General features: G+C 46.0%; 1 protein-coding gene across 1 annotated transcript in view; it reads left to right on the top strand.

Annotated features, from left to right (window-relative positions):
- Positions 1–25459, top strand: part of LOC8043263 (transmembrane protein 184B) — a 32880-nt gene that overhangs the window by 4194 nt on the left and 3227 nt on the right. Inside the window, exons 2-8 of the mRNA XM_002416160.5 lie at positions 11812–12017; positions 12962–13124; positions 15727–15817; positions 19386–19553; positions 21067–21236; positions 21683–21939; positions 22423–22712. Coding sequence (XP_002416205.2) covers positions 11814–12017; positions 12962–13124; positions 15727–15817; positions 19386–19553; positions 21067–21236; positions 21683–21939; positions 22423–22712 — 1343 coding nt within the window. The 5' untranslated portion in view covers positions 11812–11813. The remainder of the gene's footprint in view (positions 1–11811; positions 12018–12961; positions 13125–15726; positions 15818–19385; positions 19554–21066; positions 21237–21682; positions 21940–22422; positions 22713–25459) is intronic.

Raw genomic sequence — 25459 nt, 5'->3', positions numbered from 1 at the left:
GAGAGCAGTACATTGAAATGTACACTTTGTTTATTAACATTTTGTCAGCATCCTGCGGCCTTCTTATGTCCATATCGCAACCACCATGTTAAATGGGCGTTTCCGGCTTGCAAATTTATATCTATTGAAAGGAAAAAAAAAATTATAGCTTCTATAAATCATGGCGTGCAGAGTCATCCAAAGCAGCGACACTCGACACTCACTTGTGGTCTGAATTGCCACATAAACCCTGTCTGTGTTGACTCCACTTCCTGGGCTGTAGACTAAACAGCAGCTTCCACACTTCACCCCAGTCTGCTAAACAGTCTGGCTTCCGAAAGGGGCTTTTTTGGCTCACTAGTTCCAGTCATCTGTGTAATAACCTAGTTGCCCGCAAGCTGTAAACACGATCTCCCGCATGGCTATTTGTATGTTTTTATCTCACGAAATTGCCGAGGTGAAAGTGGCTAATGATGAACAAACTAATTAGCATGGTCTGGAACATCTAATTGTTTTGGCTGGGTCTGATGTCTCAAAACTGACTTTTCCAGTTCACTCATGTGTCAGACAGTGGGTATCTCACTAGCTGTCTCTTCGTGCAGGAAGTTGGTCGCCATTGATTGCGTTCTGTATAGAAAAATTAAGAGTGAGAATGATGTCGCTGAGTTACAGAAGGGCTTAGACCATATTCATACTTGGTGTTTTGAGTGTAAAATTAGTTTGAATCCCCCCCAAAAATGTGTACAACTATGTTCTACGAAGAAAAAAGAATCTTGAAAATCAGTGTTATATAAGTAATAATCAAGTAAGCAACCAACCTACATAAAAGTATTTAGGTATTGTTTTATTCACTGATTGAAGTGATTGTTCATGGAATGCTAACGTAGATGTGATTGTTGAAGCCGGTAGGGCGCTGAACTTTATTCGGTGCAATCTAAAGTGACCAGGAACTGCTTTAAAAAGTACTGCCACATCTAACATGTGGCAGGCCGATTTCAAAATATGCCTGTGCCGTCGTTTGGGGCCCTGTACTAAGAACAGATTGATAAACTGGACAACAATACAGAATAGAGCTGCTCGGTTTGTCTTGGGGCGGTACAAACGGAAAAACAGTGTCATATATAAAAAAAAAAAGAGAATTGGGAATCGCTGTTTTCTAAACAAACAAAATTGCTAGTAAAGTTATTTTTAATATTTAATAACAAAACAGGAATCAATGGGTACTTTGTCTGAAAGAACCATATTATGTTTCTCATCGGAATGATCCTGTTTTTCAGGTCAGAGAATGCCATGCCAGAACAAACATTTATGTAAAGTTCAGAGAGAATGCCCGCCCCCGAGAAATCACCCATCCCGTTTTTCTGGCTAAATATTTGAAACATAAAAATGCCGAAACATCGCTGAAGCATTCCCGTTGGATGGAACCGGATCAACAGTGCGATCTGCTGTACCGGTACCTCTGACAAGCGAGTTCATAGCGGGTTCCCGCCTTTTTGTCCGCAATCTGCGTGTGTGATATCGGCTCCCGTAACATGCGAGTTGTTCCCGCGTGTATATTGCATTCTGAAATGCGAATCTGCTGCCTCCGCAATCTGCGGTATCCGTTCATCCGTTCCCGTGACTTGAGAGTTCGGATTCCCACGTTTTCGTTCGCGACCTGTGCGTGTGATATCTATTCCCGTAACATGCGAGTTCTTTCTATATGTATATTGCATCATGAAATATGATTCTGCTGCATCTGCGATCTGAAGTATTCATTCCCGTGACATAGGGGGATCGTTGGCCGAGCGGGCTAGCGCACACCAGCTCGGAGCACGTGGAGCGAAAGCTCACTCTTGTAGAACCCAGGGATCCTGGGTTCAGTCCCCACCCCTGCCCGTTTCGATCTGGATGAGCATCGTACCAGCGTGCAGTTGTGTATCACTACTGGATGGTGCAAGTTAGAGACCCCAGGCTAGCAGTTGTACTCTACTGGCTAAATGGCTCATCTACAGCGAGTGACTCATCGCAACTTTGAAAAGGCTGACCAACTACACGCTGTATGAATATCCACACAACCCCAATTAGTATTCCCGTGACATAAGAGTTGGAGCGAATTCCCGCGTTTCTGTCCTCGATCTGCGCGCACGACATCAGTTCCCGTGACAGGCAGGTTTGTAGGGGTTCCCGCGTGTTTATTGCACCATCAAACTTGAATCTGCTGCGTCTGCGATTTGCGGTATTCATTCCCGTGAGATGCGAGTTCTCGTCTGGTTTCCGTGGGTCCTTGGCACGGTAAAACACACTGCGTCCGCAACCTGCGGTATCCTTTCCCGTGACACAGGAGTTTGTACCGAATTCCCGCATGTTTATCGCATAGTGAAACGCAAATTTGCAGTGTCCTGGTGTTTCATTCATTTTTGATGAAGCTTTGCTTTGGCATCCCCAAAGATAGCCTACCCCATGTTTTTCACCATATATCGCTTTTTTTCGGGTGGGCGTTTCGAAACATTATAATATATGAACTTGTTTTTTTGTTAAAACTATTGTACAGTGGAAGAGGCTCGCTCTCTGAAGAGCAAGTGTGCTCTGCCAATGAAGACTTGTTTCTTGCAAAACTGTAACCCCCTGCTGTAATGCCTTCGGGCAATCCAAGGTAATCTGAATATAAGAATAAAGATAAAAAAACTTAAAAACCTTAAACTGAAAAAAAAAAAAAAAAATGCATGATGATTAATGCGAGGAGGAAGTATGCACTGTAAACTACCAGAACTAAGTGCTGCCTCAGCAGGTTGTAAAAGTAAAGGTTACCTCCAATTAAAAGGTGATGACAAGCCAGCAACTTACCAAACATTGTTTTAGTTCTGTTACACTTGCACTTCAGCCTCATCTATGTCTTGTTTCTTTGCAAGCCCTAGGGAATATAAACAAAACCTTGCACCCATCCCAAGCTCTATGATCATGGAGAGTTAATTTTGAGCTCTTATTAGTTAATGTAAAAATGTAAGTGTCCCCAATAAAGTTTTCTTGCTCTGTGCCAGATTTGCTGCAGCCTGTGATGACCCTTTCAATCTGTTTATTCGGCAGCATTGCCCTTCACGTCCATCGGCCTTCGCCGCGGCCTTGCGGAGCACAATAACCGACTGATCAGTCATTCTGTCCGTCCACTCTTCTGACAGGTGTTTGCACGCCTGCTCCCACCGTGGCTCGCTTGCTTTTGTTGTTACGTCACTTAGTTCGTCACGGTCCCAGCGCCATGTTTTTCATTTCCTTTTGACGTAGCGTCCCGCTAATCTTTTTCTGCCGCCTAGCTTTGCTGCAACGGGACTGGCCGGGGGCATTCCGGCCTTATCGGTGACGCCGAAACACATATCTTGGCTCGGGCGTGCGGTATCGTTCATCAAGATAAACCTCGGCCTTTCGGTGAGCTAGCGGATGTGAGGAAAAGTTCATTAACATTTCTCTGAACGTTTGCTTCTTAGATACGTTCATACTCGAGGTCAGGTCTAAGTTGGTGTTACATCTACTGACCTGGTTTGTTCAAAGTAACAAATCAATAAATTTTCCTTTTTTTTTTTTTTTTTTTTTTTTAGAAACACACGTAACAACTGACACGGTTATTATGTTCTGTGTGTCAGTGCCACTTTTCATAACTGCGCATCTAGATATATCTGCAGAGCTTTCTGCTCGCCTTGATTGGCAGTTTCCTCCTCTCCAGTGTTCGCTCTGCTAAAGTGGAAAGCGGCGAGGGCTTTCTGGGAAAAGCCTGTCCCGCATTTTTTGCGTTGCAACAAACTGTAGGCTGAGCTCTTTTGTAAATTTTGCCCGTACAAGAATATCATCATCATCATCATTTATTGTCCTTGAAGGCCCTTGCGAGCATTACACCAGGGAGTGGTACGTTTTTTTTTTTTTTTAACCAAACATTTTTGCACACAGTTTTAACTCAGTAGAAAAAAGAATTGGATAAAGCAGAAATGAAACTGGTCACAGAGGCAGCAAATTTGTGTGTGTCAGTTATGGTAACAATGTCGTTTGGTAGCATGTTCCAATCGTCGATGGCCAAGGGTAAAGTTGAATTGCTGTACGAAGCAGTTGCCGAAAAAAATATGCCGCAGCTGAAGGGAGTGGTCAAAGTGGGGGAAAATCTTGCACGAGGGTAAAAGCAGCGATCCACAAAAAGGCATGTTATTCTGAAGATAGTTAAGGAGAGAGAAGGGACACTCTGTGTGTGTGTGAAGGTTGGCAGTTTCGTACAATCCAGATATGCTTGTGCATGGTAAGTAATCAGAAAAAATGAAGCACAGCTAGAGCTATGTTTTGGATGGATTCATGGTTTATAACTAGGTAACGTTGCCAGGGGTACCGTACAGAAGAAGCAGATGCAAACTTACACCGAACTAAACTTAAGTATGCTAGTCATTTTATCTCTGGTGTGGCGGGTTTCGGGTTTCGGCACAAAAAGCCGAGGGTACTGCTTGCATTTGCTACTACGAGCGGGGACCAAAAAGCTCCGGGACTGATTTCGTAGCTTAAAAAAGAGAGGGCAGCACTTGGAAAAAGGAACATTTAGAGCCACGCCACACCAGCCTTTCTGACCTTGTGCGCAGGCACAATGGTGATTTCACCATAGGCTGCAGACCAGAGCGAACATCAATTCTGCGTCAAACTTGGCAAATTTGAGCCTCCGCATTCAAAGTATGTCTGCATCCCTGCAGCTTGACTTTCCTGAGTGTAGCTTGATGACGAGAGTTCGAAGCATTGCTCCTTGGAAGGCGGTGCACTATACCTGTGACTGGTCGCTGGCAAAATACAATAAACAATCTGTTGCGCCACTAGTTCTTCAGCAAGAGTTTATGACCTTGCAAGCTAAGTATCAAGACTATGCACAATTCTTCACTGATGGTGCAAAAACTCCACGCTTTGTCGGTTCGGCTGTATATTTAGAACATTTTGAGAAAGCTCGACGGCTTGACTCTGTTGCCAGCATTTTTACAACAGAACTTTATGGTGTGCTCATGGTTATTGAATATATATTAGGCAACAATATCAGGAAAGCTATTTTGTTTGTGGACCCCCAGAGCGCTCTCCTCTCTCTCTGTTCTCTCAGTGATTCTAAGAATCGGCTTGTGCAACAAGTACGTGTAGAGTTAAACCTGGCCTCCCAAATGGGATACATTATCAAGCTGTGCTGGGTACCAAGCCATGTGGGAATTTCAGGTAATGAAAAGGCGGATAGGCTAGCAGCCTCTGTTAGGGATGCTCTGGAAACACCCGTTGGGCTGCCTCAAGAAGATTTTATACCAGTTCTCAAAAGAGCAATTTATAACGCCTGGCAGCTAGATTGGGATAAAGAAATAGATAATAAGCTGCATGTTGTCAAACCACGTTTGGGGGTATGGGAGAGCTTGCACCATAGAGACCGTCGCCATGAAGTTTTAATGTATCATTTGAGAATTGGGCATTCACGTGTGACCCATCGACATCTTCTCTGTGGGGAGGACACGCCATTCTGCGAGCATTGTGGTGAATTGCTAACTATATTGCACATTCTTTGGCACTGCAAATTCTTCGATCAAGAACGTCAAACAAGTTTCCCTTCACTTTCCGGATTTCTACCATTTCATCCAGCCTTCTTGCTGGGAAATGAACCTTTAGTTTCCTTTCATCACATTTTAGATTTTCTTAAAAAAACGGGCTACCTGAACCAGTTATAAATCTTCTGCATAGTACAGTAAAACCTCGTTATAACAAAACGGCATATAACAAACTAATGGATATAACAAAGCAATCATAATTCCCCTTGCTTGCTAATAGTGGGAAGAAATGAACATTGGCTATAACCAACTAATGGTTATAACGAAATAATTACGACCGCTCCTTCAACTTTGTTATAATGAGGTTTTACTGTAATTCCTTTCTTTTACCATAGACTCTTTTAACCGTTTCTTTGGCGCAGCATGGCCTATGTTGCTTTTTGCGCCATTAAACACTTAATAATCAATCGTCAATCAAACCCAAATTTCGACCATTTCTTACAGTTATACAATTCATAGAACAATTTCCTGAAAAATGCAAAATACCCCCCCCCTCCCCCCTCTCCCGCACTTAAAAGAGGAGTTTTTCTCGTAGCAACAGACGGCAGCAATGATAGTGAGGCCAAGCTGTATCTCGCTAGTATGAGTAGTGCAATACAAATGTAATGACATTACCTTCATGTAAATTCATTGTTAATATTTCTTTTAAATCCCCTCCCCCCTCCCTAGAAAGTCTTCCAGATTTGGTTTCTCTGAACTTTGCAGATATGCGGTAGGGCGACCTTATCCGACCTCTCCTTGACTTCAGTGACGTTCTGCCATTCTTGAGGTGCAGGTACCACTCAAAACACCTCACATACCTCACTGCTTTTTGACATAATCCTAAATCATTTGAGAGGTGTCTGTATTATATTTGCCAAGTTTAACGTTAAAAAATTGTTGTTTGCTTTCGCTTTGGTTTGCAGTGTAGGAATAGATTGCCATTGTGCTATGGCATGTGGTCACAAAAACTTGTGTAGCACAGCTCCAAATGCTCACAGGGTGACACCCTTTGGTATAACGAGACATGGGGGTCTTTTTTTCCAACTGCTGTGTGCGCATCACTGTGCTGCCTGTTGTGATTAAAATGGTCTCCTAGATACAACACTGCCCTCTCTTTTTACACTATAGAACCAGTCCTAAAATTTTACTCACACCTCACACATTATTGATGCGAGTTGTCTATGAAAGGTCAGATATTAAATGAATGCCGAGATATTTATATGAACTTCTAACGCTGGATAGGCGAGGTGCCAAGGTGGTAAGAAAAAGGTTGAAGAAGAGCGCAACGAGAAAACGAAAAGAGTTTGCATTTGTCAAAATTTAGGGTCATCTGCCGTTTACTGCACCATTGAATAACTTGCGAAATGTCTGTTTGCAAGGTATGGTGATTTTCGGGCGATAGAAGGGGCCTGTAAATTATGCAGTCATCTGCAAACCAACAAACTGATGATGAGATGTGCTCATGAATGTCATTAATTAATTAATGACATTCATGAGCACAAAAGTTACACATTAAAAAGAGGAAGGGCCCAAGTACACTGTCCTGAGGGACACCGAAGGTTGCAGCGCACGAGGAATGTTTAGAATTATTAATGGTGGTGTACTGGGTGTGGTCGTTCTCGGATATAGTGTATCTATCTTCTTTTCAGTGGGGGGAGGTTGTTTTATGTGCAGGCTCTAGACCTCAAGTTTGGTTCAAAGCAAGGTTTGATGCAGATATTTCTATCTTGTGAGGTAATGTGACATATCTACTCCAATAGGCACCCCCATTTCCAACATTGAAAATAGGATCATCTTCAACGAAATTCTTGCACCAATTTTTTTCTTGTGAATTTCGCGCGTGTCATGTTTCTTCCGAGCTTGTGCTTTTGTCCTTTATCATCAGCTTGTCTGCATATGTTTGAAAGCCTTGCAAGGTGTTGTTTGATTTTCCGCTCCCCAAAGTGTTTCTACCACCGCATCGTGCTGTTCTGTCCTTATTCTCGAACAAAGCGTATTAAATAATAAAAAAAAATACTACAAATATTTTCCTAAAAAACGGAGAGATAAAATAAAAAAAAGTGTTTTGTTTCTGTCGAGCTGGCGCTTTTCTCATTTGTCATCAGCCTGTGCGCATATGTTTAAGACCTCCAGGCTGCCACTTATGTTGCTGCTCCCAAAAAGCTTTCCCAAAACTGCTTAGCTCTTTCTTTCGTCTTTGATCTCGCATATAGAATCTAAACCAGAAAATACGTACGGATTGGAACCTCATTTATGCAATATGCAAATTGGGATGTCTCATCGTCATTCAGGATTTTTGGCGCTGCCTCTCAGATTCTCTGGAAGGAAAGGAGCAAGGCGGGCATCTCAAAGAAATCGAAAACTGGGTCTGTCGCAGTGACCGAAGGGAAATGTTCTTTGCTTGGTGTTTGACGAGCGCAGCAGATATAGCGGCCTCGTTCCCGTTATACGAGCAATTTACCAACACCGCTCGGGGACTTTTTTTACAGGGGAGCTGTTGAGGGCTAAAAAAAAAAAATAGGTTGTGTGTGTGTTTATACAGCCTAGAACTTGGTCTGCCTCACAGGGGCGACGAGTCTCCCAGCTGTAGATGAGAGATTTAGCCAGTGCGGTACAGCCGCCAGCCTGGGGTCTTTAACGTGCATCACGCAGTAGTGATACACGACCGCACGCCGGTACGATGCTCATCCAGATCGAAACGGGCAGGGGTGGGGCTCGAACCCAGGATCCCTGGGTTCTGCAGCGCGAGCTTTCGCTCCACGTGCTCCGAGCTGGTGTGCGCTAGACCACTCGGCCACCAATCCCCCCTGTTGAGGGCTAGTTTTGCCAGGATCGTGTCTGTCCGCACTGAAATGTTGACACAACACTCTGGTTGCCGCCATCACTCATTGATGGCGGTAGCTGTCCAGAGTGTTGTGTTTGCCGGTTGTCTGCTTGCCATCCATCGCTCACGGATCGCGGCAACCTTTGCAGCCTTTCCACTCTGGCTTGCCGACTTGCGGTCGGCCATTACTTCATTCCCACCATAGTACAGCCTCGCTGGTCTTCCTTCTTCACCAGAGTGGAAAGGCTGAAAGGTTTTTCCAGCCAAACTTGCACTTTTGGAGATAGGAGATTGCTGCCATCTTCGGTGGCATTGCTTGTTCATGGGCCTGTTCGTTTGTCGCCTGTTGCTGACACTTGAGGGGGAGAAAGTTCGCCAACAAGGTGTATCTGACCTATCTGCTGTAGTTTTTTTATTTTTAATAGGTGGGAGCAAAGGGTACTAGGGAAACCCAGAAAAATAGTCTGAAAGACGACTTGTACTGGGACAGAGGAACCTACCAGTCCCAGTTTGAGCGACCCCTGCTGTCCCTACTCCCATTTCGATAGCACAAAGCGTTACACAGTTTGCATGTACGAGCGATCAAGATTTTCTCAGAATTGAAAGGATGTCTGTCGTCAGGACAACCAAAGTAGCGGAAATGCTCATTCGAGGCTTCCACTACAAGCGGTAAAATGTGATGCCTGTCAGACACCCTGCCTGAGCGAAACGCGAAACAGCTCCAAAGTCATGTTCGTGCTAACTGCGTGTATGTTCAGCATGCTGTAGTCTTTTGTAGCCCATTCCAAAGCAGAGTTCTTGAAACTACAAAAGCCTACCACTTACTTCATACTTTTCTTCGTGTAGCTTTGATACATATTTGTTTTTTCTGGATCGTTGAGTGACGGGTGACACCCAAGGAAGCGCAATGCGGGCACCAAGGTCTCGAAAGGGCTTCAGGCGACTCAGCGCGTTTCAGGAAAGCGAAAGTGTCGTAAAGGACATGAAGGGAGGGGCGGTTCCGTTTTGCTCGTTGTGCGTTTGTCTCAAATCTGTCTGCGTCCCAGCGAGAGACGGGCGTGGGGAAGACCGACGACGACGGAGTCTTTTGTGCGGGGTGACAGCTGCGCCTGACAGGCCCAGCTGTTCTCGGCGGCGAGTCCTTCAATGGACGGACGTTTGTTGCGGAACAGTTGTCCGAAGTTGTAGGGCAGGGGCGACTGCGGGGGCCATTACTGGGATTGATGTGCGGCCTATTTCCTCGCGATTCGATTGACCGACTTGTTTGTTTCTTCCTTTGTTTGGTGATCCCTTTTGGCGACTTGGCACCTATTTTCTCAGCCGCGTAAAGTGCCTCGCACCTTCAGTGAGTCCGAGCAGTGATTACTGGGACCTTGCACTTCTCTGTATTTGGTGTGTACTTCAAAGTTTTTTTTTTGCTCATTTTTCGAGTCAATTTTTTTTATTTAGACAGTAAAATTTTTGTTTACCGTAAAATACCGGGTAAGTGCCCACTCAAAATATAGAGATAATCACAAAAAAATGGGGGATGGTCGCTTGTCCGGTCATCAATTTTACATATAAATGTACTGTGCATATTTTCTCAGATCTTAGAAATTTGGATATGGGTGCTTAATGTGGAATGGGCAGATGAGCGGTATTCTATGGTAATTGTTATTTATTTATTGGGTCAAAACTAAGGGATCCTGTGTGTCTGTAAAAGGTGGTGCATTAGGTGTCGCTACTTAATATGTTTTGCAATTGGCTAGCGGTAAACTAGGTTAACAAACTTAACTAGCTATACAGTGTTGTAAACATATTGGATTTTCAATTTTTCTTTTTATTAAGCCATCATGATAAATGTTGTTTACTTTAGCATCACCTGCAAAAGACAATACTAGCGATCCAATGTTATTTCACAATGTCGCTTTCTATAATAAATTTTGTCTTTTAATGAGGAGATAGCCAAACTTGTATAAGTGGATCAAAATCGCTTTTAACTGTGATATGTACAATACATTTGTTTTTTTGGCATTTATTAATAATTTTGAATTTAAATATTTTCTAGTTTTTTTTTGGGGGGGGAGGGGGAGGGGGGGGGGGTCAGAGCTCCGATTGGCTCGAAGGGGCCGGAGCGTTCACTCTTTGCCAAGTTGCGGCTGATGGAACGAAGTGTACCCAGGTGGCATGCCATAGACGCACCTATCTTGGCTCCAGCTTGTCAATCTTAGGGTCCAAACCTGGGCATAATACGGTTCTTGCTTTATGACATTAGTTAGTATTGAAGTGCTCTTCTTTGGCATATCTATGACGTTTCTTTGGCTTGCCAGATAACTGCCAAAGTGCCAGACTCAAGCCAGAGATGCCACGCACGAACCAAAGGAACAGCAGTGAAGCCTTAATCTGGCACTTGTTTGACAATTTGGGCCCTCTGTTGCCGCACAAAAACAGAGCATCCAGAAGTGAAGCCTGTCCCTGGCACTGGGAAACTTTGGCCACTAAGAAGGTCGTTAAAATGGCAACGCCATTTTAACGACCTTCTTAGCTTCATTCACCCAGAGAACTTTATTTAAAGGCAGGTATCAGCTTACTGGAGAAGAGGCGTCGGAACATCCGACTGAAGATGTTTTACATGATTTGAGATGAAACGATTTTGATGGACAAACAGTTTAATTAGACCTTGTACTCCTAGAATTGCGCAAAATGAACATACGAGAACATTGGAAGAATATCAATATACCAAAGAATGTTTTAAAGATTCTTATTTTCCCAGAACAATAAGAGAGTGGAATGCCTTGCCAGAAAGCTCTGTTGGGGCAAAATGTGTGTCTGATTTCATGAAGTGCCTAGATCTATGTGACTAATACAGTCCAACCTCGATCTAACAGTCACCAGAACCCGCTAATTATTTTGTTAAATCGGGGTACTTCGTAAAATCAAGGAAGGGAGACCTTGCGCATAGGCTGTGCGGGGAATCCGCATTTGTTCGTTAAATCGGGAAACTCGTAATATCGGGTTTTGTAAAATCGAGGTTCAACTGTGGACCTCGTGTAAATTTTGGTCTTTATCTTGGCATTTTACACATGTAAAGTTGGGTGTGCTCGTTGTGTTTGCTACTTCTGATTTTTTTTTTTTTTTTGCTCACTCCTATCATAGTGTCTCTTCTAAAAAAAAACTAATATTTTTAAATAAAAAATAAAAAAAAAAAGAGCCAGACTGCTAGCAGTGAAGCCTAACTTTGACACTCGTTTGGCGAATGTAGCCAACAAAGGTCGAGTTCGACTCCACTCTGGCTTCTCCCGGCTTTTTGAAGCCCCAAATTCCCCCCCCCCCCAAAAAAAGTCCAAGTTCGACCCAGAGAACTGAGAAATCCGAGTAGTTGCACGTTCGAGTCAATTTTTGACGCCTTCATCGGAGGGCCTGAATTTGTACGGAAAAACTAATTGACCCGACGAATCTCTCGGACGGCAGGCATGAGCACGTCCAGCTCAAGCACGACCGCGTCGTCGGCGGTGCCGTTGACGTCCAGCCTGCCGACGCTCCTGATGTCGATGAACGTGACGGAGAATGCAACACAAGTGCTGGAGGAGCTCCCGCCGACCTTCCTGCAGACGACGGGGGCCCAGGCCATCTCGGGGGCCTTTGTGTGGACCGCCCTGATCATCACCTGCCACCAGGCGAGTGCGGGTCCGGCAAACGCCTGGGCGTAGTAGCGAGATTTCGGGGGGCTGAAACGCCGTCGTCTGTGCTGACTGGATCCTAAATAGCTTTTCCGTTGTGACGGCCAGTCCCAAACGTTTTAATGTGAAACATTCCGTGGCTCGTTGAGTGGGGACCGGATTTAGTGAAGCCCCAAAAAATCGACCGTGAAGCTCGACGCCGATTGGTTGCTGGAAAGGTCACGCTATCGACGACGATGGCTCATTTCGGTGAGTGTGGGAGGTTGTGGAAAAGTGTCAGGGTTTATAACCCGACTAGCGCCTGCATTTTGATTCCAGGAACTGCTATCAAGTTTCTATGTCACGTGTCAGGTTAGCCGATGAAGAGCGCCGTGAGCATATGCGCCGGGCTCTGCGACACCGGAACATTTCATGTGTAACAGAATTGCTGAGCAGTTTGCTAAACATGAATAGATAAATGAAGGTTGGATGGATGTTAATAACTATTAGGCTAGGTAGCTTGCGCCACCTAGCCTAAATATAAAAAGATAAACATATGATTCTTCCCGCTCTTTGAAGCCAATTTTCTCCCCATCACTAAAAACATCACCCCTCCCCCTCCCCCCCTCTTCCCCCAAAGAGGGAGTCTTCAAATTTCCTCTGGTCAAACCTTGTTGACGTTTACCTATTATTTGTAGTTAGAAAACATGTAAAAAGCACTTTGAAACAGAACAGGACACACCAAGCAGTTTCCGCTTTCTGAAACCTGTCTTCTGCATTCTTTCTAAATCTTCAACTGTGTCGGTAAAGCCGTTGAAGTTACGTACGTTTGAGATGCATCCTCTTATTTCGTCAAAGTTCCATACCGTTGAATGTTAAAGGTTTATTTTTTTTTTTTTTAACGTCTGAAAGTGTGCCTGTTCTTTATGACGGCCGTACCTCATTCTCCGCGCGCTGTGCAGATCTACCAACACCTGCGGTTCTACACACTTCCGTCGGAGCAACGCTGGATTGTGCGCATCCTGTTCATAGTGCCCATCTATGCGTTCGACTCGTGGCTCAGTCTGCTCTTCTTCCGGGAGAACTACTACATCTACTTCAACAGTGTGCGGGACTGGTACGAAGGTGGGCCTTCCCCTTCTTCTCGGCAGTTCTATTGAGGAACTATTCCAGGGGCACAAAAAAACCAAAAAAACACAGGAGGTTAACATTCACTTTTAGTTTCACAAACGAGAAAAAAAATATTACTGCCTAAAATGCCGACCAGTTCAGGTGGCAGCATGTTCCAGTCTGATCGTTAAAAAAGAAAAAAAAAAAGAATTTCCGAAATTGTTTTTAAGAGAATTATCCAAAACCTTATTGGGATGGTCACGTTGCGCTGAAACGTAGGTTGACTCCGAAAGGCTGGTGTTGTCATAATAAATCTGATGAAAAAATTTCAACCTTTATTTTTTACTTCTATCTTTAATGGTTCCCAACCTAGTGTTGCTTTCATCCCAGAAATAGTAGCATATGGATCATAATTAATGAAAACAAGTTGTGCTGCTTGATTTTAAAGCTTTTCCAATCGCTCAACAGGGTTATCTTGGTAAGGATCCCATATGACGCACCCATACTCCAGTATTGATCTAAGATGTAGAAAGTAAAGTGAAACATCTTCAAAATTCTTCGAATAAAGTGTGACATTCTACTAGCCCTATTTATTGGGTATTCTGTATGTTTATTCCATTTAAGTGACTGGTTGAAGAAGACTCCCAGATATTTAAACTCGGGAGACACTGCAAAGTGTATTGTTTATGTTGAAAACTTGGAAACACTCTTTGAGAATGCAAGGTGGTTACACATCCCAATATTTAAGCTCATATTCCACTGATCGCACCAGTTAGCTACGACTTGTAGGTTACATAGCCATACCTAGGAGCCTTGTGGTGAATTTGTCTCTCTATAAATAGTCGTCAGAAAATAGCTTTAATTGGGGACTGAATGCGTGCTTTAATGTCATTTATATAGATTAAAAACAGCAACGGGCCAAGAACACTGCTCTGCGGCACACCTGAGGTTACGCTTACGTGTGATGATTTACTGCCAATTAAAACAACAGACCGCTCGCGACCGTTTAGGTAATTTTGTATTCAGTTTACCACATTATGACTTGTATTTAGGGATGCTAGTTTAATCTCTAAAACAGGAGTTTTCAACCATTGATGTTTCGCGGACCCCTTGTGGATCGGCGGAGACGATGGAAGACCCCAATCTTGGTGAGGAGAAGGGAAAGGTACAGGTAATTATGATAATAATTTAATAAGTGGATATAACTAAGAACTAGTGTGGAGTAGACTTGTCTCATTGACATACACAGGCGAAAACTCGCTCGAAAATGCAATGTTTCTTCTCAATCTGAAAAAAATGCAACAACTGATGAGGAAGGGCTTTGTGGACCCCTAAAATGCCTTCAAGGAGCTTATGTGGTACAGTGTCACATGCTTTACAAAAACCTAGGAAGATTGTGTCTACTTGTTTATGTTTGTCTAGAGCTCGCGAGATGTAGTGTTGGAACTCTGTTAGCTGTGTATTACTCGAGTTCCCATCTTGAAAGCTGTGCTGGGATCCAACGAGTCCATAGTCGCGAGGGGATGCGCATGAGACATGTACCAAAATGGCGAATGTAAACAAACGGTCACGATGGCAATGGGACTAGCCTTCTTATACCGAGTATCGGAGTTTCGGTTTTTGGTTTCGATTGTAACGTGCATGTAGTTTTGGGCACCGAATTTGGCGAAAGAAGTGTGCGTTATAATCGTGCAAACACGATAACCTGGTGCACAGTGTAAAATATATATGCTTATTAGTGTGAAGGGTGAGCTTGCTTTGCCCGCAACACCAACTTGATCCATTGCTCAATCCGTGGGAGGTTAAAGGGGGGTGCATTGCAATTTGGGTGCTCGCGAAACTTCTGTCCTGTTGTAGGCAGCTGACTGTTTACAAAGTTTCCCTCAGGCGCACCTTGCTTTCCCAATTAGCGTGCCCATAGGCGTAGACTATGGGGGGGCATCGGGGCTCGTGCCACCCCTGGTGAAATCCGGGGGGGGGGGGGGGCAGAGCCTTGCCCCCACGGGCCCGGGCCATGATGCTTACCGAGACGCTGTTAACGTGCCATGTAACGAGCTTCTAGTAGCGGCATGTAAACAATATAACGCCCACGTTGCCTTTATTGACAAAATATATGGGAAATAGAATCCCAGCTTGTTTTCGTTATCTCCAGTTCTGGCAAAAAGGTAACGCGCAGCACCCCCCCCCCCCCCCCTCCGGGAAAATGGAAAGTCTACGCCGCTGAGTGTGCATATTTGGACGTTAAGCCAGGGCTTTTTTTTTTTCGCCGTATGAACCTGTGATGAATCAACCCGTTAGTGGCAACGGCGTTCTCTCATGCTGGCCAAGTAGAGCTTATCTTGTTCATCGGCATATGCTTTATCCTGGCTCTTTGGGAAGTCGGAAGGGCAAAGTCATCCTGCCATCCTGCAGTGCAGTTTTCGCACAAAGACTCTCTTTGCGAAATTTTGCTTGCTGCCTTTAACACGAGCTGTTGGATTAGGTTGCAAGTCAGTCCTTTTGTTTTACATGACGTGCCTCGGGACAAATCTGCAACGCAATAACAACCCGTTCCCGCAATTTTCGTGGTGGCTCGCTCGCTTGACATTGTTGGTATGTTTGTTTGGCGTTTGCGCAGCGTTTGTGATCTACAACTTCCTGAGCCTGTGTTACGAGTACCTAGGCGGAGAGAGCAACATCATGTCGGAGATACGGGGGAAGCCAATCCAGTGAGTATGCCTCCACGTCCGCCGTCTGTCCTCGTTTGTTAGGTGCAATAGAACTCCTCACAGTAAGGTGTGTTTTGTGAAAGCATGCCCGTTTGTTCCATCAAGATCCGAATGCCTTTGCCAGCATTAAAGGAGCTGTGCAACGATTTTATTGTTGCAAGAATTGGCATCTTCTGCTTTTGATATTGTTCACCTTGTCACAAAGACAGAAAACACACCTCCTTTCATCGAATGTTGCGATTCAGCCGCGTAATAGCGAGGCAAAACTTGGAATATTCCCCCGACCTGCAGCCGCGAGCGGCGGCCATGAGAAACACGCGGCGTGACGTCACTGGGGAATCTTGTAGAAAGATAGCAAGTTGTGCAAATACCTGCTCGATAAAAGGTAACTTTTCTATAAATCTTGTTCAAACATAAATATAAATGCGTCAAAAACCTGGTATCATCGACAAAACTTTTATTACACGGAGTTTTAGTGGCACCATCTATCCTAGGACCACAAAAATCGTCAGCTCTCTCTGCTACCGCGAACAGCCGCCAGAAGCCAAAGGAAGAGGGGGGCAGGGCCGGACGGGCTAAGGCCAGACCCGGATGAGACTTTCCTCCTTTCACCATATTGTTTGCGCGGCACCCACCAGCACGTGGTCACGCGGTCGCGAGCGGATGAGTTCTCGCTGCTCACTGATGGCTCTAAAGAGAGAACTTTCCCGGAACCCCACGCCTAACCCCTCAACGTCACTGCGCACGTGACTTGGAAGACGATGTACGAGTTGAGAGGCGGCAAAAACCTGGATCTTTTTCATTTTTGTAAATAAAAGCTAGGGTATCCAGGCAAAATCTGTTTTCTGTAGTTCACTTCAGAAGTGTCAGGCATCAACTTTCACAATAATTTAAGCAAAGCCCTGAAATTGTTGCACAGCTCCTTTAAAAAGCTTACCCCCACTTTACTTGACTCCAAAAAAGTTGTCACGTGACAATGTGACGTCACGTCGCACTGCGATGTCACGTGGCAGTGTGACGTCATGTGACTGACATCACGGCGTCGCGTGACGACATCCACGACGGATACCCTATGACTCCCTACATCATGGTTCTCAGACTAGGTTCCTCAGAGCTTTCTCGTCCGTACCGTCCCTTACACTAAATTAGGCTTTCTTTCAGTTTAAGGGGAGAGGCTGGTCTTTAAATGGAAAACATTTTGGGAAAAGTAATATTTTTGAAAAAATGGCATTTCTGATATTTAGACATACCCACCCATTTCTGTACAAAATATTATTGCTCTAACTACTTTTCAAATATAAAAAAAATGAAGTCTTAATTTTTTATGAGCATTCAGTAGCAATACACATTTTTTCCCTCTTCACACTTCTTTCACAAGTCCCGATGCCTTACAGGCGTTTTCTGAAGTTTGTCTTGGATAATATTAACACGTTTGGTGTCATTTTTATCGGGAACAATGGAACTGTGCAGTGATGCTATTCCTATAGTCTTCCAACTTGAAAGTTCTATTCAATTAACTACTTTTGTAAATAACAATAAAGCATGTTTTTTACTTTATAATTACAATCATTTTTTAGTAACAACCCACTCAGGTGAGATCTAAAATAGCATCACCTTACAAATTACACCTTTGTGAATGCCGTTGCATTAAATATTTTGATAATTTATGAATAATTTTTCTTCAACGACGCGTAACGAATGACCTAATCAAATTAGGCCGATCTTTCATAACTCTGGTCTTGGTAAAGATATTCAATATCTGATTGCATAATGGAATAGGTGTGAAATGTGTTACATCAGTGTAAAATATGATGAGTACTGTTTCATAAATAAGAAAATTACTCTGAAGCCCCACATCCCCTTTAAGCACTGTCGGAGTCCTTTAGTGTGCTTCTGGTCTCGAAACTTTGTCCAAAGTTTGGTACAGGGCATAAAGCTGCCACCAGGAGCGCCACCGACATTTACGCCTGTAATTGGCCACTGTATGCGAGCGCCGGTCATTCTTTACCGATCTCTACTAAGAGAACTGAGAAATGAGTTTTTGTTTTTGTTTTCAGACAAAACGGTGGTTTTTGCAAGCGAAGGAAGAGCCAGGAAATTGAGCGTACTGGTTCGCAGTGCCTCTACTCGATGGCGCTACTCGCGGCGCTGAAGTTTCATGGCTGTAACGGTATTGAGAATTCATTTTGAGGCAAGAAGACGAATGAAGAATGATATTATTTTGAAGAATGTTGCAGAAAAGGAAGTTTGATCAGTTGACCGAGTGTACCAAGCTGAAGACGCTCACATTAGCGAGAAACGCTGTCGGTGCAACGACTCGTCACCACAATCGATTGGTGGCTCGTTCAGAGTGGGCTTGAAATTCCAATACTACTCTGGTTGCCAGACTCCCTGCAGTGCTGGCTGGATTGGCGGCTCCTAGCCCCCTCGTCGATGCTAGCGCCCAACGTGCTTGTGTACTAAGCTGTTCTATGGCTTTACAGAAGAGTTTTGTTACCACAATCATGTTGAAAGGCTATGGCAAAATGTTAGAAGATCCGAACCATCCATTGTTGCGTAACTGGCAGGCACTAGCTAGTGTGTGCATTATCGTTTACAAGGTCTGTAGGCTTGTGCACTGCTTTACTGCATCAATGCCAAGATTGGGAGGGGTGGCTATCGATGAAGAACAATATGCGCTTCTCGTGAAAAGGAGTTTGAGAACTCCTGCCCTACATCAACATCATTTTGAGTGGGGGGGGGGGGGGGGGGGGGAAGAAGAGCCGATAACAACCATCGCTGTAAAGAAACAGGTTAATGTCCTTGTGACATGTTATTGGGTGTGGTACAAAAGCTCGGAAATGACCATGTTAGAGCCTGCTACAGTGCAACCCACTTCCAACAATACCGCATATAACGATCAGTTTCTAGACTGGAAATGATCAGTTTTTGTCTAGATACAACGATAATCGGTTACAACGATCAAAGTTTCGGGTTTTCTCGTTATTTTTATAAGTGGAATGCACCGTATACCGAGAGAGTTTGGCCGGTGGGCGGAGCTTGCAGCCCATTAGGACAAGCCGACTTTGCAATAACACAATGCGGCACTTGTGGGAGACAGCCGTGGTTTGTTATGAGTCTACAACAAGATGGCAAAGTGAACATACAACTTTCCTGTTGCCAGACACCAGTCGTGGCTGCTAGACTATCGGCTTCTTCAAAGGACCGACAAACTCGCGCAGCATATGCGGCCATGTACCACACTGCCCCCACAATGCCTGTCGGCTGACACTTCACACAGCAAAACCCACTGTCAGACCTGTGCTTTCATTAGGTGTGATTTTGTTATACTCCGTTGCAGGTTAAGGGAAGCAGGACAAGCCTTTCCCACAAAGCCCTTTGCTCTTTGCTCTTTGCACCTTAGCAGAGCGAACTTTGAGAGGAGGCGAGTCCATACCTCCAGTGGGATGGCTCTGTGGGAGAAGCCTATCCTGCTTTTTTTAACCTGCAACAGTGTGTGGTCATTGGCTTTCTTTTTGGTGAATCTAGACCACAGCTCTTACTTGCGTATGTGCGCGTCTGTCAACAGGCAGAGCTTCTGGTATGGGACGTGTTGCCTGACGGGCAAGACGTACACGATTGGCTTCCTCCGCTTCTGCAAGCAGGCGACGCTGCAGTTCTGCGCTGTAAAACCGCTCATGTCGGTCATCACCCTGATCTTGCAGCCCTTCGGCAAGTACTCGGACGGTGACTGGAGGTGAGCCTCTCCCCCTCCCTCCTTTCTACGTGGAAAGAGGTCTCGCGGCTGTCCGTCGCTCGTCAAAAAATGTAAAAAAATTATGTCAAACAATGTTCAAAAAGAAACGATGTCAAAAAATAATTTTTGACATTGTTTCAAGATGGCCCAGCTGTTGGTTTCGGTTTCGCTGCATAATCAAACCGACTGAACCAATTTGGGCGAGGAGTGGGTGGACATAGTTGAATATCGTTGGCACAGCATCGCACCTCAGCTTACGAGTCGTCTGTCCGCTTAGAGATCAGCTCGTAGCTCTCCTCTGTAAGATGATTGCGGCATAAGTGGGAACTTGATCTTGACGAAAACCCACTGCTCTTTACGCATGGCGACGATCCATTTTGCTCGTCGCTGCACGTCATGCGGATTGCAGGTGCTGCCCGGTGGTTGTGGCATTCAACCGCGCAACAAAAATCTGACCCATCCATGAAACAAGTCAAACACCACAAGAATGAAGCACAATGCAGCATTCACTTGCGGGCAAATGATGAGACTGAAATGCTCGCTTCGCATTATGTGACGTTGGAGCTTTAATGTTGCCCAACGAAAGCACCGCCTACGCTAGGATGCGATTGGAGCAGTTTAAAATTCTATTACTCATGCAGAAGGGCATACAAAATTTAGATATTGCACGGACAATGCGTTTCGAGGCAATAACAATGATATTCAGTTGTTTTCTCGTACAGAAAGTTTGACCGGACAATCCCTTTAAAGTGGTCTTTGATGCAGCAGAATGGCACTGAGAGGGTCCATTGTTGCTAAAGCAAAATCACAAAGAGGAGCATTTAGAGGATTGCTAACATTGCGCACAAAGTAATTTTTGCAAGAGAAATGGCGGCATTTATGAGCTGCATGCATGCTAACAATTGTTGTGAGGCGAACAGACCTACGACAGTGTTAGACGTTGGGGAAAAAAGGTGCCAAAGGAGCGAACCCAGTGTGCGTTAGCCGCCGTTTACGTCGTCATCTCTTTGCCTACGTACCTATGGCCGGCTGCATGACTTCCCGGGATCCGCAAAAACCTCAGTTGCCGTTTTAATTTGGTTGTACTGCTTTCATTAAATTTACCCTCAGGACACCCTCTAACTTGTGACTGTATCAGGCATATGATATTGGAGTATTTTAGTAGCTCACCTCGCTAACTCTAATAACTATATACGATAACGATAGATAAGGCCTGTTCACACACACTGCAAAGTTAACTCACAACTATAGGCAAAGCGCTGACATTGCGCTATATCAGAGCTGTATCAGCACTTTGATATCTGTGACCCCACCTTTTTTTTGTCTACAACTCAACACCGAGTCAGCGCTGACAGTGCTGACTGCGTTATCTCGGCGCTGCAATGAATGTGTGATCCGCTCTTTAGTGGGAACAATCTACTGAAACTCCCTGTTGCCTGTTCTCAGATTTTGTAGTCATCGCCGTGAGTTTCGCCCGCGACTGATTAGTGGTTGTGCGTATTCGACGATGCAGACCAGACAGTGGTTACCTGTACATCACCATCATCTACAACATCAGCGTGTCGCTGGCCCTCTACGGACTGGTGCTCTTCTACTTTGCCACCAAAGACTTGCTGGCACCCTTCGACCCCGTCTGGAAGTTTTGCACCGTCAAGTCTGTCATCTTCCTCTCCTTCTGGCAAGGTGAGCTGGCTACCCGTCCCTTTCTTTGTCACCCAAGTCTAGTGCTTGTCGCCGGGGGCATTCTGTACTGTGGTAAAGGAGGAGACGAGAGCTTGCGGTGAGGTCAGAGTGCTGAGCTCTGATCGGTTCGATTGGTGTGTAGATGCAAAGACTGGCCACCTTTGTCTCCATCCGCTTTCTTTCTCCAATCGGAGCAAACAAGAGCATCTTCTGCTCCTCGTGCAGTCTCTGGCATTTTGAGCGCCGAATGGATTTGAATGCCATACGCCAGACCCTTCGTCTGTGTCTCGCACCGATAGGGACCCATGGTCTCTCTCTTGGGACAATAGAGGCCTATGGTTCCTATCTAGAGAGAATGGGGACCCTCTCATCTCCATCTGGGGGGTAACAAGAACCCTGACATCGCCAACCAAGGACAGCGTAGTACGACCCTGCCCTCCGCGCAGGAGTGCTGCTGGCGGTGCTGGAGAAGGCGGGCCTCATCTCGGCCATCTATGCGGCCAGCGGGGCCCCCGCCGACCCCGCGGTGGCGAGCGCGGGCACGGTGTCGGCGGCCTACCAGAACTTCCTCATCTGCGTGGAGATGTTCTTTGCCTCGCTGGCCCTCAAGTACGCCTTCCCTTACCGGGTCTACGTGCAGGGCTGCAGGGCGGACGCCCAAGGACGTTCAGTCACCATGCAGAGCATCTCCTCCAGTCTCAAGGTGGGGGCTCCTCTCTCCTTTAAAGCCAAATGCTTGTTAGGGCTGGCTCCTAGCTACTTTTTGTAACACACTGTCGTAACAGAAGAGCGTCGCACAAGCGCTGCGTCGGCGTTGGGCTGGAACTTGTGCCCTCGCTGATTGAGTCCAAGTTTTAATGCTAAACAAGCGCATGCTTTGGAGGGAACAGGGAGACACGAGACGCAAACTTTGCATCTTGCAAGAAGGCAAAAGAGAAAGCCCTGTTAAACCCTTTGCTTTAGCAGGACATTCTTTCAGAGATGCTACGCTACCGCACAATGATGTTGGTGCTGTTGAACCACATAATGCCTACCAACATCACCCCGAAGCAACGCGCGATACATTTTGCGGTACCACTGGCCTCGTCGGGATGGCGTGGAAGAGGGGCGAATTGGGTTCCTCGTCGCCCCCATCTTTCCACCACGAGTGGGTGCGTGACCCGTCCGGGGCCTCTTCTCTCTGCAGGAGACGATGAACCCCAAGGACATAATGAACGACGCCATCCACAACTTCCACCCGCAGTACCAGCAGTACACGCAGTACGCGGCCCCGACGGCCCGCCACCCCCACCACCCGCACCAGCCGTCCTTGCAGGAGGACGCCCCCCGGGGGGAGGGAGGGGGAGGGGTCGGCTCGAGGGCCGGGCACGGCAACGGCGCCTCGGCTGCGGCCCCCGGGGCCCCCAACGGGAGGGGCCGCCGAAACCCCGCCTACAACGAGAAGACCACTCTCCTTAGCTCCGACGACGAGTTCCAGTAAGTCTGCTGCGACGCCCGCCCAGGCCCCGCCCGTCGGCCCGCTCCCCTTGGCTCCGCCTCTGGTCCCCCTTCTTTCTAAGGGGGAGGGGCCTCCTCAATGCCCACTGCGAGGCCACGCCCCTTTTGTGTTTTCTTGAATCCTACTTTGGTGCCCATTGTGAGGCTCTGCCCCCTTTGCTTTACTTCTCCCCCATTTTGGACGAGGGGCCTCATGGACACCCACTGCGAAGCCCCGCTCCCTCTCGTTTTCTCGACCCCTTTGGTGTTAGCTTGTTGGTGTCCACTGTGAGGCTCCACCCCCTTTGCTCCTTTGGCAAAGTGTCTGTCAATTCCTGCTGCGATGCCCTGCCCATTTTGGGGGAGGTGACCCTCAGCTGTCCACCTACTCCATTTCTTGGTTTATTGGGGGTGGGAGAACTTGTCAGCACCCGCCATTACGCTCTGCCCACCATTGTCTGTGCCCCTTCACCCTCTCTCCCTTCTAGATGTGGTGCCTTAATATTTATTCGTTGCACCTTTCTAGAAGGCAGGGGGGGTGTCATCATGATGGCTTTGCCCAGTCTGTCACTTTGCCCCATCCTTCTTTCTTTTGGGGCGGAGCCTCATCAGTCCCTGCTACAAGGCTCCACCTCTGTTTATGCTAATTGGTACCTCCGCTACTCTGGAAATCTTTTTTTTTTTTCCACCTTTTTGGATGGGAGTGCTATTCTTTAATACTCGCAACCCTGCTCCCCCTCCCGTCGGTGGTGTTGCAAGCGACTCCAACCCTCCCATGTGTACTCTTCTCTGATTGGAAGATGCTTCTCATGTTGTTAGCAGTAGGAGAAGCTTGTCACTGTCCCTTTCCCGCCCCCTCTTGTTTGCTTTTGCACTTTGGGGTAGTGCCTCCAGTTGGATTCTTAGGCAGGAGTACTGTTCACCTTTAGGGTGTTGCGCCAACTTCACCTTTCGTGGCAGGCTCGTGCCCACGTCCCACCTCCTCCTTTTCTTTAGTTTTCGAGTTGCACTCGATTCTGAACAATGCAAAACCGTTGGATTTATCCACATCGTAAATTTTAGCTGCCGTCAATATTTTTTTGTTAAGTATAGTTGCCCTTTTGCAACGGTTATTTTCAGCCGTCATTGACAGTCCGTCTGGTGACAATCATTGCCACGTATGCGCACTCTTCCAAGATTTGTCTTGTTTCTTTTGTAATTTCAAAGTCCTTGAAGTGTCACCATTCGGTTTTGCATTGTCGACCTTTGTATCAACAGCACCAGGAGTGTCCTTCCGGGGAGCGTCACTTCGAGGTTACCGCAAAACACTGAGCAAGCTGCCACCGACACTGGCGAGAAAATGACGGGAGAATTTGAAGGAGAATTTATGCATAAATACTTTGTATAAGCTACGCATACTGACAGCTAAAGAAGGGTAGGGCACGTCTATTATGTTCACTCTTTCGCCAGTCTCATCGGCTAACGCTCCAATCTCACATAAGATGCTCGGGAATCGCCACGTCCCAAGTTTCTTTTAGCCGTCTGCAACTATAGTTCGTCTTGAAGCTCAGTTAGCTTCAAAATAGGTGGCACAAACTCGGACATACGCTTGGTATTTCACGGTAGCTTTAATTTTTTAGCAGGGGTCGAGTTAGCAGGGATCTTTTTTTCATTTTCTTTCCACGAACAAACTATTGCTACGTCGGAGTGCGACAAACAATGTAGGCCTTTACTTAACTCGAATTTGTGTCACAAGGGCAGCGTGTAGTCCGAGTGAAGGCCCCTGAAGTAGATTTCGCCGTCCAACTCCTATTTCGTTTTCGTTTCGTAACCCTGGGAGGTTGTTTAGATATGTGGGCGACTCGCTCCTGGCTTCGCTCCTGGTGGGAGCCTTTGAGGGAGTCGATTCGGGTTCGCGATGCACGTGTGCTTTGCACCTCTTTCTCGGCGTGCACAAACGCGGTTGGACGCAGTAGCCCTTTCTCCGTTCTGGGTTGGGGAGGGCGCGCAGCAGGGTGGGCGTGGCACGGGGAGCCGTCGTCGTCTGCTCCGAGACGCTAAGGACGGCTTCGTTTCTGGGTGCGTCGGTCTCGTTGTTTCCTGCGCGTCCGTGCGCGGAGTTTTCTCTGGGGACACGGGGAGTTTCCCGCAACACGACGTCTAGTCCTTTTTGACGTTAAAGACAATATCTCATTTTCATGTCACCTTTGTCGCTTGTTTTTTTTTTTTTTTTTTTTATATGTCTTTTTCCCCAAGGATGGAGAGAATCTGGGTGCACGAAGCATTGATTTCTTTCTTTGTGTGTACATTTAAACTCTACTAGGTTTCGAGAGCATTGACAAATTGCTGCCTTTGAGCCCCTCTTGAACCGTGGTTCAAAGTAGCAGTGCAAACCACATCTTTCTTTTTTTGGCGACTGCTCGCCTGTTACACGGAGATTGTCGTCTGCGTTCCGAGGGTTATGTCATCTGCTTTTCCCTAGTCTGTTTGTCTGTCCCTTCTGCTTTTGCTGTTGTATCTTCAAGCTACTGCCATTTTGTTTGTCCTTTTTTTTTTCTAGACCCGTTTGTTGGGCAACAAGAAAGGGAATCTAAAAAATTGTTTCGGACCCCAACTTTTTTGTAACAAATTTTTGCTATAATAATGAGCACTAATGCGCTACAGGAACAACTTTCTTACGAATCGTTTAGCCGATATGTACGGATAGCATTTGGCAAATGGTGACGCACTAACTCTAAAGCTTTATAAGCTAGTAAATTGGGAAATGA

This window comes from Ixodes scapularis, unplaced genomic scaffold, assembly GCF_016920785.2.
Source record: "Ixodes scapularis isolate PalLabHiFi unplaced genomic scaffold, ASM1692078v2 PGA_scaffold6__148_contigs__length_123643588, whole genome shotgun sequence".
NCBI lineage: Eukaryota > Metazoa > Arthropoda > Arachnida > Ixodida > Ixodidae > Ixodes > Ixodes scapularis.
Note: the sequence above shows the minus strand (reverse complement) of the source record. Positions and strands in the feature narration are given on the sequence as shown.